At 48.8% G+C, this 20,260-nt stretch overlaps 1 protein-coding gene across 1 annotated transcript in view; it reads right to left on the reverse strand.

Moving 5' to 3' along the window:
- Positions 1 to 20,260, reverse strand: part of zfhx3b (zinc finger homeobox 3b) — a 129,247-nt gene that overhangs the window by 70,699 nt on the left and 38,288 nt on the right. Inside the window, exons 2-4 of the mRNA XM_086174731.1 lie at positions 13,508 to 16,045; positions 12,768 to 13,347; positions 9,817 to 10,313 (exon numbers count right to left, since the gene is read on the reverse strand). Coding sequence (XP_086030857.1) covers positions 9,817 to 10,313; positions 12,768 to 13,347; positions 13,508 to 16,009 — 3,579 coding nt within the window. The 5' untranslated portion in view covers positions 16,010 to 16,045. The remainder of the gene's footprint in view (positions 1 to 9,816; positions 10,314 to 12,767; positions 13,348 to 13,507; positions 16,046 to 20,260) is intronic.

Below are 20,260 nucleotides of genomic sequence, written 5' to 3' on the forward strand. Positions count from 1 at the left end.
TTAAGTTGGACACTGGGAATACTCCGTTGCCCGGTCCCTCATTTGAAAATAAAATTGTGAGAAAAAAAACACTCTCTTAACTACACACGGCCTGGGTTAGTATTTCACAACATCTCAATCCTGGAGATCCTAAATAGAACCATTACATGAAATTGACAAAAATGTCCATTTCTTTTCCGAGCGCCCGAGACAGCGCCGGCTATATGGACTCTGGACCAGAAAAGAAGAAAGTGATATTTCAGATGATGCTCCTCATTCGTGAGCTGCAGCTTTGAAGGTAGCTTTACATCTACATCTTCTTCTCCTTTGGGCTCCTCCCCTCGGCGCTCCCCGCCGCCAATCATCTACCTCCATCCAGCCCCCTCCTCTCACACCAGTGAACTTCGTGTCCTCTTTCTCGCCATCCGCACCTCTCTAGAACACCTAACATGCGCTGTCCCTCTGATGGACTCACTCCTGATCCTATCGGTCCTCCTCATCCTCCAAAAGAGATCCTCCTCATCTCCATCTCAGCTCCGCCTCCTTTTTTCTCCTTAGTGAAACCGCCTCTAAACATCTGCACATACATCCCACAACCGTTTTGCATCCAATCACCTCCTCAACCGGTTGAAAAACCCCGGCTGCACGAGGTAGACCGCCTCGCCTGAGAAGGCTGTTTCCAATGAATACGCCGGAGAAGACAGAGACGGAGAGATTTAGGTCACATCGAGACTCAAAATCTGCAAAATTGATAGACCTCCGCTCCAGTAACATCAACAAATAATGAAACACCTTGTGTTACAGTTCTTGTTAAGATGCCTCCTCTCCTCTCCTCTCCTCTCCTCTCCTCTCCTCTCCTCTCCTCTCCTCTCCTCTCCTCTCCTCTCCCTCATGCTTTTCTGCATTGATCATTTGTATCATGATTTGCAGTCCAGATCTTAAAAAATACAATTTTTTTAAACATTCATGACCCCCGACCCCGGAGCCCAATGTGTGAAACGTCAGCGGCACAGGCGCTCCTGGCGCTTCCAAAGATTTTCGTTGCGGCTTCCCTGACCTTGCGAGGAGAGGATGGGCAAGGGGAATTATTCAGACTCTCCGTTGTTTCAAGGCTAGCGTCGATTAAAGTTGAAAAAGTAAAAGGGGGATGGATCGCGATCCAGGAATTAGCCTCTGACTTGACAGTGGAGATTTAAGGGCCTCCTGCCAGGATTTCAAACACACGCGTGACGACGACGACGTGACCGAGAGGTCCTTCCACATAAGCAGGTAAGCTACGACATACATGGGCGAGGCTTAACGACACAGCATTTCATATATTTATTATTTTTCTTTTTCCAGCGTGGCGCCATCTATTCCGGGCGACGGTGTGTCATGAAAGAATGCGAAGGCCATAAAGTATCAGCGCCCTCCAGAAGCCGGAGAGCATTCTTGTCCCCGACTCTTAAGGCCGCCCTGCTCTCCTCTGCTTGCTATGGCGTTCCCTCGACCCGCTGTCAGGCAGGGGGCGGGCATTAAGGATGGCGCCCATGGGAAAGATTACATTTGGAATGAAACATCATACATATATATATATATATATATATATATGATGTGGGTGTGTGTGTGTGTTTCTTATATTCTTTGCCTTATCCCTGTCGCTGCCTGTTACATCACTACTTAACCATTCAGGCAATTTTATCGTCCTCTGCTTCCTTTTTTTTTTCCTTTTTCTATTCATCTTTTCCACATTTTGTATCGAAGAAGAAAAGACATGATGAGAAAACAAGGTGCAAACGATATTTTCCAGAGCCCCCCCCCCCCCCCCCCCCGAAAAAAGGCATGACACTCTGGGCTGAAAGGCTTAATTATGGAAGAATGAAAGAAAAAGAAGAAAAAAAAATTTAATCTTTTCATTTATATCTGGAAAGAACATTGCCTGCGTAACGCTGATAGATTTACGGCTCCCAGTTCTAATGTCGAGTTCCAGAACACGAACGGACAACTAGTGTCGTGAAGTTCCGCGGGGGAACGGTCGTTCTCTTTACACGGAAGAATGCGCCAGTGGTTCCAGCGTTTCAAATTTACAAAAAAAGGACCCGGAGATCCTCCGGCGGGCGATTTATTGGACCCGCGGTCTCGCCCGTGATCCCCGAGCCCCGTGTTCAAACACCAGCTGCAAACAGAGGAACACGCACGCAGGGGTATTAGCATCTCCGCCACTCGTGAGATACAACGGACGAGCCATTGAGATCCAGGCAAGAAATTACTGAAGTTCTGCAATCCAGAAGTAATCGATGCCGCACAAGATGGAAAGACCTTTGGGGCAGATTTGTTAGAACAGAGAGAAGAAAAGAAAAAAAAAAAAGCAAAGTAAAATAAAACCGGAGTGTGCTTTGCATTCTTATGAGTATCTTTCATCGCTGCGCTTTTGTAAATCAACTTTGGGTATTTTAATCTGGCTGCCCTCGTTCAGGCTAAGACAGCAGCACGGACAATTATAGTGTAATCTGTAATCTGTAATACAATACACTGCAGTTTAGTGGTGAGATTCAATTTCAAATGGGTTTCCACAACATCATATTTTTAATTTTTATTCATTCATTCATTCATTCATTCATTCTTCCATTCATCATCTTATCCTGCATTTAGGGTCCCTGCTGGGGTTCACCCTGGACAATTTGGGATCCCTGTCGGAATAAAACCAGGGATCTTCTTGCTTTGAGCCAGAAGTGTTTGCCGCTGCAACCATTTTTAAAACAGTTATGTGCTATTTTGTTTCTTTCTTACATATTTCGAAGCTATTTGTGAGTCAGCCTATTGGCATACTGACGAGTCGCAGACAGACAGAAACAAAAGGGCTAATTGCACAGAGACAAGAGGAGTCGTCTCAAAAAATAGCAATTAAAAATGTGAAAGAAATCAATGAAATAGGATGGGTTTTATTCCGTGCCTGCGATTCTGCTTAAACACTGCGGCCATTCACACACGTACATGCACGTACATGCACGTACTCGTGAGATGATTTTTGTTTAATTTGTTTTTTCCAACACAGACACAAACCGAGGGTCTTTGTAAATCCGAAACAGGCGGATTTGTCACTATCTACGACAGGGGGTGAGAGGTGAAAGTCCCACGCTTAAACTGAGTCACACAAAGACGGGGCAAAGCGCTGCGAATCCAGGAATGACCTCACTGCGTGCAATAAAGTGCTCCATTCCCCCTCCGGACCGAGAACGGACACGGCCTCTTTCAGGATAATGAGGTTCCGAAAGTTCCCCGCCAAATGATTCCGAGCGAGAAGGGTCGGGCTTTCTTACTTCCCGCTTGATGAGAATTACGGGTTTAGCATGCGAATGCTATCAGTTTGTGGCTATTTATCGAGAGCGCGATCGAGCCGGGTGCTTCGGCGGGCGCGCCATATGGCTATACTAGCGCCGAAAAACGCCCCCTTTGGAAGCCACGGAGAGGCAATGGAGGCGCCGGCCTCACCGCAACCCTACCGGCAAAGATCGCGGCGTGACGGCGAAATGGAGAGCGTGAACGGGACCGTACATCGCCTGTGATATACACTTGCTATATTGCCCATATTTAACTGCTTTCCCTTCATTAGGGGATTTGCTGTTTCCCTGCATAAGTAGGTCAGCAAAACAGGAAGTTAAGTAGCAATATGCAGCAGATTGATAGCAGATGATTGCGATCCGCCCGCCTCGGTGACTTCCCCTTGCGTCCCTAAAGCTACTGCAGCGGCAGAGAAACAGCTGATTGAGCGTGGAGGGCCTTCCTGTACGCCCGAAACAACCGCGGCAACTTTACGGATCACGTGATAGAAGCCAATCAGAAAACGGTTTCCAGTGCCATCCCTGGAACAAAGGAGCTGCAGGAGGTTCATCGGAGACCCTAAATTTGACGTATGAATGACAGAGTGAGTGATTGAATGTCTCTATTTGACTTATTAATGACCGAGTGAATGGCTGTAGGTCGCTTCACGAGGCGACTGGCGACTGGTCCAGGGTGAACCCCGCCTCTCGCAGCTGTGATAGGCTACCAGCCCTCCCCTGGCGACCCTGGCTGCAAGTTAGGCTGTGTAGAAAGTACATGAATGAGTGAAAGAAGAGCCAATGAGTCACATGTGGATTTAGCCCAAACTAGAACTGGGAAAAAATGATGTGTTTTATCTAGGATGGTGGATATTTTGATGGGTGGAGAGCTTTCGCTGTTTCCGGAGCACTGGTTCTGCGTGGTGACATCGCGGGGGGGAAGGGTTAAATGCGGTTTTGTTTATTTATGTATTTGAGCTCCATGGAAAACTAATTCTGCCAGCCGCGGCTGCGTGACTAATCGGCAAACCTTAGCGAAACCTACCGAGAAATGAAAAAAAAAAAGAATAAAAATTTCAAATCAGGCATTTGAAAAGAAACAGTCGGGTCAAAATCTATCATAAAGCTGGATTTATCCATGCCGCGACTGTGACCGTTTGATAGGACAGACCCAAATGGAACACGAGAAACTGGGTGGTCATCCCGGACGCGGAGCCGGCCCCTCCTCCACCTCATCCGTCTCCTCGCCCTGCCTCTCTGTCATGTAAAGTTCTACTAAACACAAACCTCAGAGCTGAGTAGTTTTGCAGCCCCGACCGCTCGGAGGCCATTAATCTGGTGGCTAAGCCACTGATGTATTGATAGCAGAGCCGGTAAGTCTGCGAGCTTCGCTCTCGCCATACCTTTAGCTCAGGGGCCACACGGACTTACGAGGAGGGGGCCTCCCTCCGAGAGGGGACGCGGTAGAGCCGGCGAATTAGTCGATCCGAGACGGAACAACGGGGGTGACATTTTCTGCACTTTGGATGTCGACCTCTAGATATCCGTCCTTCAGAAGAAGCGAACGCTACGACAGCAACACGCTCGGTCACAACATTTCGTCGTCTGTTATGTATTTCTTATTTCTAGTTGCGTTGCCGGGTTATATCCAGGGGGTGTAGCGGTATCAGCAACTTCCTGAGCACAAACAAGCTACGGAAGAGCTAAACAATCCACAATACCATGACTAAGGACTTCAAATGTGTACTTGATGTTAAAGCACAGCGTATACTGTATATACGTCTTCCTCTTTTCTCGTCGCCTCACGGCTCTGTGTGATGGAACACAAGAGAATGCATCTCCATCCCGACCACAGACCAAACACAGAGAGTCTGTAATGCACGGGGCCCTTTTAACTCCGGCAGTTGTGGTAAACAGATATCGAGAATTAGTTAGAGAGAGACACCCCCCACCACCGCCACCGACACACACACACACACACACTGCTTGAAACAGCTCTGATGCTACATCTGCGAGTTCATCTGCAAGCGTCACCGACAGGAATCGAGGAAACGCGCTTCCCATCAACACCGGGGTCCGGCCGAGGGGGGGGGCTTCTTAATTTCGTCCACCTCTGAGATCCGGTTAGTGGATCGTGACTGTCAGCTGAATAGACGCTACGTGGCATAAACACAATTTAAATACTTTTCCTAATACGATGCTATGCTTTTGATCACATGCGCATCATTTGAGGGTAATCATAAGCACCTCATATGATTAATTAAAATAGTTCAGCTCATGAACTCCATTTTGTCATGTTCCGGGCCCCTTTGGAGAGCGTGCGTTTGCGATGCATGCGCTTATGAGTGTGTGTGTGTGTGCTTCTGTGTGCATTCACACGCTTATGCATGTGAAAGGATAGATTGGGCTGTCTCCCAGGATGTGCAGCAAGCGCTTTATTAGAAAGGTAGTACCAGTAAATCAGAGCTCAGCTCTTCCTGGAACTGCTGCAACCTTTCCCACTGAGCACTATTACTGAACAATCATAGGCTAGCCATGATAATTAGAGTATCTATCCTTCCAACCGCCCCCCCCTTCACCTCCCCCACCCTACTCCAACCCCCTCACCCCCACCTCCACCCTCTATCTCCTCTCTGTCTCTCCATCCCCCTTCTACACCTCCTATTAGAAATGTCTGGTGGGTGAGTGGGTAAGGCCAGGCGCCCGCAAGATGTCATTTTGCCAGGGGAGCGTCTCGTATTACCTTGGCATGATTTTTGTCTTGACATTGGCCAGAATGACAACTGGGCTCATTCGCTGTAAAATATGGGGCGAGATTAGGACACCGCAGAAAGGATTCTGCAGTTGGGGAAGAGAATTAAATACGGAGAGAAACCTTAACCCTGTCGGTGCATTAAAAACCTGAACCGGTCTCCGTCCTCTTGTCTCGGTTGCCGGGGAAAAGACCGCAACGCATCCCGACGCCGCTCTGTACGTCCGTTGAGGCGTAATCGCCGCGCATTTTGTTTTTCTCTCGAGGCCTGGACTGCGACCGATATGCATCCGCAAAGCGCAACGGGTATTCGTAACCTCCGATAGTCGGAGGTCATCGGCGATTGCGAGCCTCGCTGAGGAGCCAAAGCCGAAAAGGACCGTCAGCGAAACACGCCGATGCCTTTCCGTGTAACCACTAATCCCTCCGCTGACGTTACAATCTATTTTCTTTTTTTTTTTGTTTGTTTTTTTAGCTGCTTAGAGTGCAGATGTGTTGTTTTCCAAGTGTTCAGTAATTCCTTGGTATCGCAATGAAGTGTAAAATAAGAACAAAACCGCCATCCAAGATGTTGGTGTGCCGGGTTGGTTAACAGGCCAGCTGCTGGGCTCCACTTAAAACTATTCTGGCGCAGATGAAAAACTCCGGCGCGCGTGATCGCCGTCCCCCGGTAACGGGCTAGACAGCGGATTCAAAGCGTGCCTCGTTAGCGAAAGAGACGCAGATGAAAAGTTTGAACAGTTGTGTTTTTGCTCAATAAAGCCGGTCCAGGACGGAGGCAAGGGTGTCAGGACTTTCTTGATTAAAGATTCTCGATCTGATAGTGACTGCTCTTTCTCCCATTCGTTCTGTGGCCAAGCGGCATCTGGAGTGGATTTTGTGCGAGCAGACACTGAAGAACATGATTACATTCAGCTAACTGTGCTCTAAACTGATTATGCATGTGCCAAGCTAATGGACTACATTTGCAAGAGGAAAAATAACATCCAATCAATCTCAATTACCGCCGATTGCACCGGCCCCCGAGACAAGGAAGGTAGCCAGCTACCCCCACCCCCCCACCCCCACCCCTGCGCTCTTCCCCTTTCCCTCAACCCTTGACTGGAAGCTAAGGCCCATGGCTGGTCCTGGTTAGGCCCCACCCATTTTGTCTGGCTGCAGCAGCCAGGGCCTGAGAGCTGGATTACTTCCACTCATCTCACCTCCACACTAACACGTAGCTGGCCCCGAGGCCTGCCGCTGCTTGTGTAGGAGCTATCGTGTTCGCATATCGCACACGTACAGGACTGTAAAACGAGAACGCGGGGGGACGAGGGGGGGGGGGGGGGGGTCGGATTTGTTCAAGACGAACAGGACGTCTCGGGAGAGAGGTACCATATTATAAAAACACACAGTACACAAACTAACATTTAGCTTGGATAGTGGATACTGCAACAGAGCCCATCTGTTTCTGTTTGAGTGCCGAGTCTCACTTTAGTGGCAGATGAGTGGCCGCCCGGCATCATCGGGGGCCACTTAAAACACTGGATTTAAGGGAAAGGGAATGCGAAAGTTGGGTTTGCAATATAAGGGTGAGCATTCATTGCCCACAGCGATAGGCCTGGCTCATCTGAGAATGCAGCACACTGGGGAATAAGGCATCCCCCCCCCGACCCCCCCCCAACCCCCCCACCCAACCGACCAATCCCCGCCCCCTCGCCCATTGTGTGTAGTGGTCTGTGCGGTCAGGGCGACTTGCTGGATGTTTCTGTGGTCTTTTGGAACATTCCAATACATGGGGTGGTGGGGATGATATTTTTAGAAAGCCCTAATATGGGCCACATACCACAGACTCTCAAATTATCCCATCCAGCTTAGCCTTCAGTTTAAACCTTCCTTTTTAATTCCAGTAATTACAGGCTCCAATTTATATGGAACTGTGCACACAAAGGGCCTGTTTAATGCAAACTGGTTTGATTTGGATGAAGTGTCCCGAGCATCCCCCACATCTTACAGTCTGTTTATGCTGACTTGAATTTTTTTTTCTACCCCCCCCCCCCCTCCCCCCCAACCCAAACTAAATGTGTGCTATTTGCAACATATTTATTTGAAGTGGAATAAATTAATGATTTTCCTGCATTCATCACGGCATAACCATCGGGCGGGGTTTCAAAGGCGGGAGGCACACTGTATCTCTGTGTGGAAGTATCTCCAGCATGACAGTGAACTCACCATAATGCAAAGAGTGTGACTGTTTCAAGAAGAGAGACGCCGCCGAGGGGCCCTCGCGCCCGCTTAGCTTTTGTTTGCTAATCACATCTCTGACTCATAAAATACTTTAATGTACCGTCGGCTAGTTGCGGCGCTTTGTTTTTCGCAACGTGTCTCTCAAGAGGCGAGATCATGAGAACCGGGACGTCTCCTCGGGTGAGGGAGCAGGTGATTTCTGGACAAACGCGCACACGCACTTCCTCGGAAGATCAATTGGTTTTAAGAAATACGGCGCTAACGTAAGAAGCTTAAGTCATAAAAAATGATCATGCCTGGATGTGTCGTACATATTTAATCCCCCCGCTGCCTGGGAAGCGGGACGACATACGTCTCGTCCCTCTTGAACGCTCCGGCGGAAAAACGGCGAACGCGGAAATCGCGCGCATGAAGGCGGCATCAACGACACCGTAAGCAGCCAGACAAAACGAGTATCTCCCTTCAGAGGTGCGAGGAGGACAGAGAGGATACCGGCACAGGTCTATTTTGGTCCGATGGGAGAGTCACTGGAATGTGTCCAGCTTCTCCCGTTGCTGGAGACAGAGGAGGAAAAACTATACTCTCGCCTTCGGCGGGTCTCTTTTTTTAATGGCAAACGCCAAAAACTGACTCCTCTCTTTCAGCGTTGTTTTAGAATAAAGGCCTTGGAGACCGGGAAACGGAACGGTGGGCCGGTGGCTATTACATTCTTGGTGACGGATTTTCATAGACAGCCTTTATGATGGGATTTTCAGTAAATGGAGCACTTCAAACCCCTTGAAATAACCTTTGTGAATGTTTGATTAAAAATTTGAAAAAACACACACACACGCACCTCACTTAAAACATCCCATTTGCTCAAATCCTTCTCCGAAGAACTACTGTAAAAGGTATAAATTGGTCATTGTACACAATATGCTGTAAGGACATATGATAGTGAAATGTTGGGATTCCAATGGACGTACGGGGTCTTTTGTTTGTCCGCGATTTGTCGCGTACGTACCCTGTGATCGTCCGTGCCACTCTGGTTTAAGCACAGAGCGGCCTAAGCCGCAGACACAAAGGATAGGTACCTAAGTGGAATCAGGGCTGTTAGATTTATGGCCATTTGTTCGGAGAGTGTTCATCCATTGGCTATTATGGAATGATTAGAGGAGAAGGTAAAGCTCCAAGTCTAGCAAAAATCAATACGGCTGTCGAGAACGATTCAGCCTTTCCTGCTCCGAGTAGTATTAGCACCAAACCTCTGTCTCCTCACACTTCTTCATTCGTCTTCAAGTGATTCAGCCCTGAGCCTCCCAACTAGCGTCACCTGCTCTCAGGCCAGCGACGCAGTTCCTCCTTCTTTACGACCGCTGGAGAGGCGCGGGTCAAAGAGTCAGCGCCATCACATCCTCAATTAAATCCAGGAGATTCAGCTTAGCATGGAGAAGGATTTAAAACCGTATTCAAGTACGGTGGCCGACGCGTGAGTCTGTGAACGCCCCCCTCTAGCCGTAGCATGTAAACTATTAGCGCCCTAACGACCCGTGGTCGTCGGGCAACAGCCGGAGGACTAACCTTGTAGAGTTTGAGACTGGCCTCGTGTCGGGAATTGACGGTGTGCATCCTCAGCTTCTCCAGACTGTTGGTGTAGTAGTCACAAGCGTTGCACTTCAGGTGCACGGGATTGCCTATGGCCACGCACTTGAGGCGCCACTCGTTGCTTTTGCCTCCCTCCTTGATGTGAGCCACTAGCTGGTACTTCTGAACGTGCTTGTCCGTCTTGCAGTGAAGCTGGAAATTGGCCTTGAGCTGAGTGGTGTAGTGGCACAACTTGCACTGGTGAGAGTCGCCCACCACGGCGCGCCACTCCTCCTCCGGTAGGTTCCGTTCGGCTCCCATATGCATACCGAGCACATCCAGGTTGTCTGTGGTGAAGCGGTTGCACACGGCGCACTGAAAGAGTTTGAGGGAGGGGTCGCTGGTTTGTGATAGACTTTCCCCCAGGGTCATCAGCTCTTCGGATACCAACTGCCCGCCGCTCAGCCTCATGTCCATGGGGATCTCTCCGCCGACTGGAATGTGAGGAGAACACAAGGGTAAGCGAGAATAAATAAGAAAAATGTAAATAAACGCATCCAGACATGTCCCACGACTATTTGATTTAAGTTAAAGGGGCTCATTTTGGAATCTAAACTAGCTCTTCCGCACTGTTTTGTACAACAGCCAGTCACCGCAGCGAGCCTGTACCAGAGGACTTAACCGTTGAGTAAGAATCTCTCCCCGAAGCCCCTCACTCAGCAAGAGCTAATAGCTGTGGCGGCGCATTTACTTCCTGCAAGACGAGTTCGCAGCCCAAGTTTCTAACAGTGCTCTCTCCCCTATTGATTGGGAGTGTAAAGTTGTAAGCTGTGCAGAATCTCTTAGAAATAGCGCTGCGGTGAAACGGATGCGCGAGCAGTTTTCGGAATCCCGGTGCGTTCCGCAGTAGGCCGCTGTAATGTCTAAAAGGGGAATCGTGAAAAATAAAGTTAATAAAATTAGATTTCCAATTAGGATATCAGATTATAGAACTTTCCATATCCCCGCTTGCATCCAGCGGCGTTTGATTTTTCCTGTTTCTCTTCTCAAGGTTGTCATTAAGATTGACACGGATGCCATGAGGACAAAGGGGGAAAAAAGATGAAAAATCTGATAAATTTAAAGAAAATCCCACGGTGGTCTTGACAGAACTAATGTCTACTCAGGCTGTGAAGGCAGAATTCTAAATGAATGCTAAATATATGAGCAGCTGTAGTTTTCCTTTTTTTTTTTCCCTTCACTTGCCGATCTTTAATCTTTCACTGCCCAGTCTGGGCATGCAGACTTGACCCCGCCTGGCTTTGCAGTAAATTAATTTCAGCGGCCCCCTTTTTTTATTTATTGCTGCGGTATGCAGCCTGCTCTTTGACTTCTCACCATTACCTGAGTTTTTTATAGCCAGGAGAGGGAGACCCTTTAAGAGGGCTTTGGAAATCACTCATACTGTAGGTCCGGCCGCAACCGCGGCCCGGCTCCGTATCAACCCTCACACGTCAGCTTGCGAGCCCACTGCGCCCCGCTGCCGCAACCGAAATCCCCTCTACCTGGCGTTGACCTAGCATTACCGTATTCAAGCAAGGATTTAGTTATTCACAAATACGCGCGCCGACGGATGCTAGTCGCTAACCTCGTGTTGCACACAGTTAAGACCGTTCTCCTTGTTTTAATGACATCATTGCGACGGTATACATGTTACCTCCTTTCACTGACATATATGATTTGTGCAAGCGGCACACAAACTGTATACTTTCCACATGATACCCATCGTGTAACTTTTGTAATTACTGCGCTCGGGGTTAAATAGCTCAATATTTAACATTTCAAAGCGCACAATGGGCGGCCCATTGTGGCGCAAATAACATCTGCACACCATTACATGTCTCTCTCTGAAGTACAGAAACTCGACAGTCTTATCAGAAAGCAAGAGTTGGAAAAGCAACTTCTCACTTCAGCTGCTGGGTCTGACGGACTGAAGTCGATGGCAAGAATTAAGCATTGTTTATTGCAGGGTGGAACAGTTTCAGCCTTTTGTGTGAGGCGGTTCAAAGCGTTCCCTCCTGTGTAAGCAGTGACAACACATGTTGTTTATGGACCGAGACTGTATCATCATTGCTCGTGTTAGTAACACACCTCCCAGGAAAAATAAACCAGGTGCCAAGAGGGAAAAAAAAGAATTAGTCCCATGAATCAATTCCTGTTTGTGTCTTTGAACCGGCTACGGTCGGAGACAGGTCTGTACAAACACTGGGGTTTTAAGTGGTGCTCCGGTAATGCCGGGCGAATTACCGATGCTGAGCCTCCTAGCCCTCTTTCAACCAACGGGAGAAAAATATATAATCCCAGTTACAAAAGTGTGAAATAAAAAAAAAAAAGGAACTCCGGTGAAGTTCAGCTAGAAATAACAGTCTAAAACAGCAGCACTCATCAATACAGGGTCACATAAATGTCTCGTAAAGGACTGTGGAGGAGGGTTTTTTCGGGTTGTCTGACCTTCCGCGTCCTCCGTGGTGAATTTTGTCACTTTAGCGCAAAAGCCTTACATGCCCAAAAACGCTTTTTTTTTTTTTTTTTTCCTTTCTGGAGGGGTGGGTGGGCAGTTAAAAATAAATCTAAGCTCGAGGCCGTTCAGCTGCAAAATTCTGACCTGCAATGCTTCATTCAAAATGGAGGCAGCGTGGTCTTATACAATATGTTTTGTCCAATGGATTCCATAGACCGACAACATTTCTAATTAGAGAAAGTTTTAAATACGTAAATGTGTATATTTGAATAGCCCGATATTGTAACTTAAGATGTGAGATTCAAGGTCGTGCTTTTCCACCTCCTGGATTCCGTACACACTTTGCGATGCTCAAATCAACAGACGAACGATATCATCTGAACTCAGGGGTAAATAAGTCAATTTCAGATCGCAAAACAATAACGGCTGAACGAGAGTCCCATCTCACCAAGTGCAGGAGCCAGGGCGGCCATGTTGGGATCAAGGTGAAAGCTCCCCATCAGGAACTGGGCCTCAGCCCCAGCTGGGTCCAGCTTGAGGCCCGGCGGAAGGCTCATGTTCTGCGTCAGATAATATTGGTAGAGCTCAGCCTCCGACGGTGACGGCATGGCGCCCAAACCCAGCCGGCCGTGCTGCATCTGAGTCACATTCTGCTGGAGGAGCATCATGTTGTGCATGTGCTTCTCGCTGGTCATGTGGATACGCAGGTTTCGTGCCACATTTGTCTCATAGTCACATACCTCGCACCGCCAAGTGGGCTTGCTCTTCGGCTTGGTTGGCGAGGGAGCCCCGCACGATCCAGCCACATGGGTGGTGGACTGTGAGGGGTGGTGGTGGGGAGGGTGATGACTACTGGCCTGGGTCACTGAAGGTACAGCGACCACTCCTCCTGGGGCGTGTCCAAACACTTGATCCTGCGCGGATCCAATAGAGCCTCCGTTTTGGAGGGTCTGCATGTTATTTAGGTGCTTGTCGGACTGCATGTGGATGCTTAGGTTTCCCTTTGTGGTAGTTGAGTAGTTACACACCTGGAAAATAGGAGACATGATCACCTGCGTGAAACGCAACAGAGAAATACTCGCACTATAGCGAGTCTACGTTCCTCGGATTAGAGTCAGATGCATTTCTTGGAATTTTTTTTCTGTTTTTTTTTTTTTTTTTTTTTTTGGGGGGGGGGGGGCTACGTACCTCACATCGAAAAGGCTTGTATCCACAGGTATAGCTTTCTCCACGGGCCAGGCGCGGGTGGCTTTGGCCGCTGCTGCAGTACACGCACGAGCCCCCGGAGTCCGGGTGCTTCTCCTTCATGTGGGCTTCCAGTGTCTGCTGGTACTTGTAATGCCAGTTACATTTGGGACACTTGAGTGTTTTGCATGAATTGCGCGAATGCATCATGGTCATGTGACCGCCCAGGGAGCGCGAAGAACCCAGAACGGTGTCGCACTTGGGGCACTCGACACCGCTGCCTCCGCCGCCACCCGGCCCGTGGTTCTGCGAACACTCGCCCAGCCCGGGTATCTCGCAGGAGCTCCCGGGGTGGGGATGAGTGTGGCCGTGAGATGAGGGATGGAGGTGATGATGATGGTGGTGGTGTATGTGATGATGCTGCAGAAGGGATCCGTTGTCCTCCTCTTCCTCCGCCGGGCAATCATTTGGTTCTGGAGCTGTGGCACTATCTCGATTGGCACTTTCGTCGGCAGCAGCGTTGGAGGACAGAGGTGAGGATGAAGTACCAGCGGTGTCATCCTCGCTCCTTCTGACGGTGGCTGCTGCCATTGCCATGGGAACAGCGGGCCCCTGGCAGTTAAAGCTCAGAGGGAGCTCTGAGGTTCTCCCTCCACCATCTGCAGCGGAACCCTCTTCTTTGACAGAGGAGGAAGTGGAGGCAGGGGCTTTGCTGTTGAGTGTGGGACTGACCACAGAGGTGCAGGCAGAAGGCTGGAGAGTGCTACTAGGCATTAATAAAGGAGATTTGGAAATGCTTTGGTTTGAGACAGCTGGTTCCCCCGCTTCGACCCCACCACTGCTACTAATGCCACCACTGGTCACTAATTTTGTAATTTCTGCCTCCACCTCATCTTCCTCCTCCCCTAATAACAGTTCCTCTTCGTCTTCTTCTATAATCTGACTTGATAGATGTGCCTTGCTCTCTTGTCCCTCTGCGGCCCCGTCCTCTCCTTTGCATGCCCACTCTTTCCCAGAAGGCTCCTCTGTTCTCTCTCCCTGTATGGGCAGGGCACTGGAGTCTTTGGCAGAGCCTGTGGTTGAGGTAAGAGTGGATGCTTTGGGAGTGCTCAGCCCTCCAAGAGACAGGACAGAGCTTAGTGGGATTTGCTGCTGCTGCTGCTGCTGCTGCTGCTGCTGCTGTTGTTGTTGCTGGGGGCCGGAGTCAGAGTCTTTGCTATGGAGAGTCTCGCTGCCCCCACTACTACTTCCTGACTCCAGATGGACACCGCTAAATGTGCCGTAAAAGCTCTGTCCAGAGTTGATGGGAAGCAGCGTAGGTGGCAGAGGAGTGCTCTTATGTTTTGGTTCCAAGAAACTGATGAGGGGCTCTTTGTCCTTCCCGATGCCCTGGATGATGGCGGATGCGTGCTTGTCCCCTAACAGCCGCCGTTCGTCCTCACACAGAGTCATGCGATGGTCGTGGACAGCGTGAGTAGCGAAGGAGCGCGCGTAGCCAAAGGACAGCTTGCACAAAAAACACATGAGAATCGGCTTACCCTTGCCGTAGAGGGCGAGCCCGTCGAATTTGGAGAAATCCACATTGTTAGGAACATCTTTGGAAACACAGGACTTCTTGGCAGACCCATCGCTGTTCAGGTAATCCTTGTTACTTTTGTGCCGCACATCGAAGACACGGAAACTGTGCAGGACAGGGCTGAGGCCTGCCATGGTTGAGGTATTGGGGAAACCTTGGTCTGAATTACCAAACCACTTCCCAAAAGACGAGGCTATGTGGAAAGTGTTGATGATCTGAGGGTAGACTGAGGATGAAGTCCCAGCAGGTTCTCCCGGTTTTCCCCCACTAGTGAGAGAGTTTGTGGAAAGCAGGCCGGGTACCATGCCCCCACCACTTTGGATCAGCTGACTGAGGCTCTCTACGATGTAGGCCGAGCCATCTGGTTGGTAGACTATCTCTCCAGCCAGGTTCTCCACGTCACTGCTCTCCTCTTCCTCTTCCTCCTCTCCTTCCTCGCTCCCGCTCTCAGGCACGCCCTGCTGCCGTGTGGACTGGTGACGCATGAGAGTGTGCACGCCCCCTCCGCCCGGAGCCATCGGCACCCCGGGAAACGGCTGAAGACTCGGGAAACAGCTGTCAATCTCCATTTCATCCAAGTCCTCCGATTCTTCCTCTTCTCCGCAGCTCACTCCATCTCGCTCTTCATCCTCAACCCCCTCCCTTCTGGAAAGCAGCTGGCCAGCGGCAGGGCTGTCGCGATGGGCCTGGGGCGAAGCTTGTTTTGTCTGTAGCTGCTGCTGAGACTGTAGTTCTTTCACTCCGTCGTGAGGGGTGCCAGGGTTCTGGGGTTGAGACGAGAAGGGGGCGGAGAAAGACAGGGGGTCCTGGTTGGTGCAAGGGACCTGCAGGCTAGAGTGATCGTTCCAGGGCTGTGGAGGTTGCTGCTTCTGGGAGGAGCTGAGCCCATCGTCTGTCCCAGAAACTACGCGAGACTCACAGCTGTCCATACTGATGCCTACATGAGGCGTTCATCGCATCCAGGCCTGCAGAGGCAAAAAACAAAGAAACAAAAAGAAAGGACAAGATTGAGCGAGGCCATTATTGGTCAAATTCGCTAATACATTTACAACAGCCTGGAACGACACGCCTATATCCGTGTGGACCGGAATTATCGGAGGCGATCAGCGATATGAAATGCGAGAGGGGCACTATATATCAAAATCTCAAAAGAGGAAAGTGAAATTCACGAAAGTCGGCAGGCGAGAGGAAAATGTCTGTGATATAATTAGAAAAATGACACCGCACTCATTACATAAGATGAGGCACTTAAGCACAATACCTGGGACACGCACTAATAAGCTGTCAATGATTCATCTTCCTGCCATATCAAAAAGATAACATCTTTTTTATCTTCACCTTCCAAACAACACCTCTAATCTTATGTTCTTCAAATCCTACATCCGTTTTTAATTAACTTGCAGTCAGACAAAAGGGGGGGGAGGGGGGTTTCATTTAATGAATCAAATAGATTTGGCGATAATTCCGGATAATTAGGCGCTAAAAGGCCAGCCAACAGCAAAAGCGCCTTCATATAAATGTCGAAAAACGCTGCTTATAAAACAGCGGCTTTTTTTTTTTCCAACAGAGGCATCGTTAGCGCTCCATCTTCGAGTTATTTTTACATATGGGCATCGATGAGAAGCGTATGTATTTATATCATGCAACGAAAGAGGGGGTATTTTCAGAGGAAAAAAAAAGACATAAACTGGGTTGGGACTTTACTGCAGCTGTGTTTAGATCTCCCGTCCAATAACCTCTATGCTTAGCCCGATCTCAACCTATCCAGCCATCCTCCACCCCTGAAATAATAAACGGGAGCTCAGCTTTTGGGAGCTGGCTGTGCCCTGAGCATCTTTGAGGCCCACCACAGGCTGCAATTTAGAGCACAGAAGAGATAAAATGATAACACAAGATACTGCTGAGCTAATAATTTTATTAAAGGGATGCAGCCAACATTGATTAAAGGGGGCAATCGGGCTGAAACCAATAACTCTGGGCTGCCCTTTAACCCGCCAGTGCTGAATATTACATGAGCGAAGTTTCCCAGAACAGAGCTCGCTACCGTCTCCCAGTTGATTAGCACATTCATTGCCCGCACTTGATTTATTTACTTATTTACTTACGGATGCAAATTTCAGCTGTGATCAGAATGGAGTCTACCCCCACACCCTCACATATTAGCCACTGAGGGAGAGGAGAGATTGATAATGTCTGTCTCAGTCTTCATGAATGTCTGATGAAGCTCCCCTCCCACACCACATACCTGAAACCTCTCAAGCCTATAAGGACTCTTACCACAAAACTAATAGACTCTCGTTTTAAAGCTGCATATATCCCGTTGTCACTTTGAACAATAGCGCAACAGACACACAGACCTTATCGCGGGCAAAGCAATCAAGCTAGGAAGGCACTATAATGAAAACAATGACATAAGAAAATATGCAGGAAATATTGCCGCCTTAATACGGAACTGCAAGGCTAATATAAAGTCTATTTTCATTAATAGCATTTTGCCACAGCTCGGCCCATCCGTTACTGTACATTCTAAAGAAGCTAACCTTGATTATCGTTGTCCTGCTTTGCATATGAGATCTAAAAACTGACACTGGCTGGCTTTCAAGTTGAATTGCTTTATACATTTATTCATCCATTCATTTTCCATACAGCTTATCCCGCAAATAGGGTTGGGGGGGGCGGGGGATGGAGGGGGCGTTTCAAGGGCCCATCTGTCATGGCGCTAGCGGCGGAGTGCACCACGGACCAGCCCGGAGTCAATCACGGGGCCACGTGCAGAGACATCCGAGCATTCACTCTCTCATTCGGTCTCCAGTTAACCCACTGCGTGTTCGCGGATTGTTCCGGGAAACCGGATAACCATGTGAAAACATGGGCGAGGGGGGGAAATGCGCAAGGAGCTAAGCGGGGGCTCTGACCAGCGGCCCGCCATACAGCATCTTGCCTTATACAGTCAGTGATATAAAGAGATGTCCGCCTCTTAGCGAGGGGATACTCTTTCCGCAAGTGCTTAAGAGATTTAACAACCACTTATATTCACTAGTACAGTAAGTACCCAAGGAGCACACACCTAGTCTACACAAATGGACAAGCAGGAGTGGGACGTCTGACGGAAAAGTTACCCGTGTGACGTGACACCATGTGCTTAAGGAAAGTCATCTAGTGGGAATCATTCACATAAAAATACCAATGGCAACTACAAGCAGGTCCGGAACAACCGGGCGTATATGCGTTACTAGTAAGGACGGTTAGCTAACCGAGCCCGCTGAAGTTCTCCGCTCTCATGTGCCGCTTCGGAGAGTGGTTACAGTGCTCCGCGCTGAGGGTATGTACCCATCCATTCCCATTAGTGCTGCCAGATACCTGAAGCAATTAGAAGCAGACAGGATAACACGATGACTCCTGATCAGGGCCGGTACCCTGCACCACTGTGGTGTGTCCACTGCTTACAGAAAACAGGATTGCCCTTTAAAAATCAAGATGGTGTAATTCAATAACCCGCAGCGGTTACTGATGAGCAATGGGATTGTCTGGAGTCAGCTAGTCGCAGATGGGCCACTGATATACCGCTGTTTGTCTCTCGCTGGCCCGCTCGGCTCGGTGACACCTGTTCAAGGCAGAGACGGCCCCAAGCTCCGGGAGGCCGAAGGGAAGCGGGGAGGAAGTGCGTGCGTGCTGAATGAGTGACGGCAAATAAAACGTCTGTTACCGAGCGGTATGGCTTAGGACCGTACACCGCTGGGCAGTTGTCATTTTGTTTTGCATACAACAAAACTTCCTCATCCAGTCATTCCGCACTGTCCCTCAGAGCTCGCGTGACTACGAAACCTCATTTTACGACAAGACTTGACTGTGTTATTGGAAAGGCTGAATCCCTCCGGTACAGCGTGACACACAGCCCTTGACTGAACGGCCTCTTTTCATTTTCTTACATAAAAAAAGGGAGGTTTTCTCCTTCTGCTCCTGCCACCGTAACAAATGGGATACATGTTTTCTGGAGATTATGCGGTTAGGTTAAAGACTAAAATAAGTTATGCAAGCCTTCATCGGGGGATGTGACAGCTAAGTGAGGAAGGGGAACACTTAGGAACAATCTGATCGTAAGACTTCCTGATCACCTGGCCTTGAGAAAGTTTTGCCTCCAGAGACTGTCTCTCCAATAATCCAGCGCCAGCTGTGAGCGGACGACACGGCTCCAACCTCTACCCCTGTCCGAAACCCAGGCAACGGTAAGACAACGGCGCTTTAAGATGGAAAACCGCTCTCTCTCTCGCTATCTCCCTCTCTGAGGAGGACCTCTGACAATAAGCAGAATCTGATTTTCGCCCGTCCCTCAGTGGTGCTGCCTGTCTGGGTCTGGTTTCTGAGCCATCAGTGCCTGGCTGGCCACCGCAGGGTAAAGGGGCGCTTATTGGAAAATCAATGGCGTGAACGCTAAGCAAGTTACAGGAAGATGTGGGAAGGAAGGCTTCTTATTGATAAAGCAGGGGAAGACCTTTGATGCTGCACAGGGGACGCGCTCATTGATGGGGGGAGCCGCCGCAGATCCGCGCCGCTAGAGGCCCTGCTTTTTTCTCCTAAGCTATTTTCCATGCACGCATTGTTCTCCTTATGATCCGTCCAGTGTGATGCCTGATATCACTTGCTTAATGTCTTTTCTCCAATATATCACTGTCTTTTCTCCAATGCTGCAACTTGAGAATGTGTATTTTAATAAGCTACACCTATACTGAGCCCGACGCGCCACTAAGTAATTAAGAGGTTATGTGAGAGTAAACACGTTTCTTTAGTCCAAGTCTCTAACTGAGTGATTCATCCGATGTTTTGACTCAAGTAAGAATAAAACAACATGGAGCCATTCCATTCAATAAGTAATAAAAAAAATTGGCGTGATCAGAATCACAGAAAATAATTTCAACCGGGAAATTATCTCCATAATTTAAGCCGGTAAATCAAATTTTGATCGAGGTCCTTTTCACACTAGAATTTAGTCTCTGAAATTGTCCCAAATGTTATTATCATTAATATTAGTAGTAATAGAATTCAAAATAATAATTATCATTATTAATTAGCAATTGTCAAAAGAATAATAATAATCAAAATAATACCAAGTTTATTTTGATATTATTTCAGCACAAAAGTCAATCAATATTACTGATATTCTACTGCTATGTCCATAAAAG

Source organism: Fistularia commersonii, chromosome 27 (genome assembly GCF_037954325.1).
Source record: "Fistularia commersonii isolate RoL2024-O1a breed Wild chromosome 27, RoL_Fcom_v1.0, whole genome shotgun sequence".
Lineage (NCBI taxonomy): Eukaryota > Metazoa > Chordata > Actinopteri > Syngnathiformes > Fistulariidae > Fistularia > Fistularia commersonii.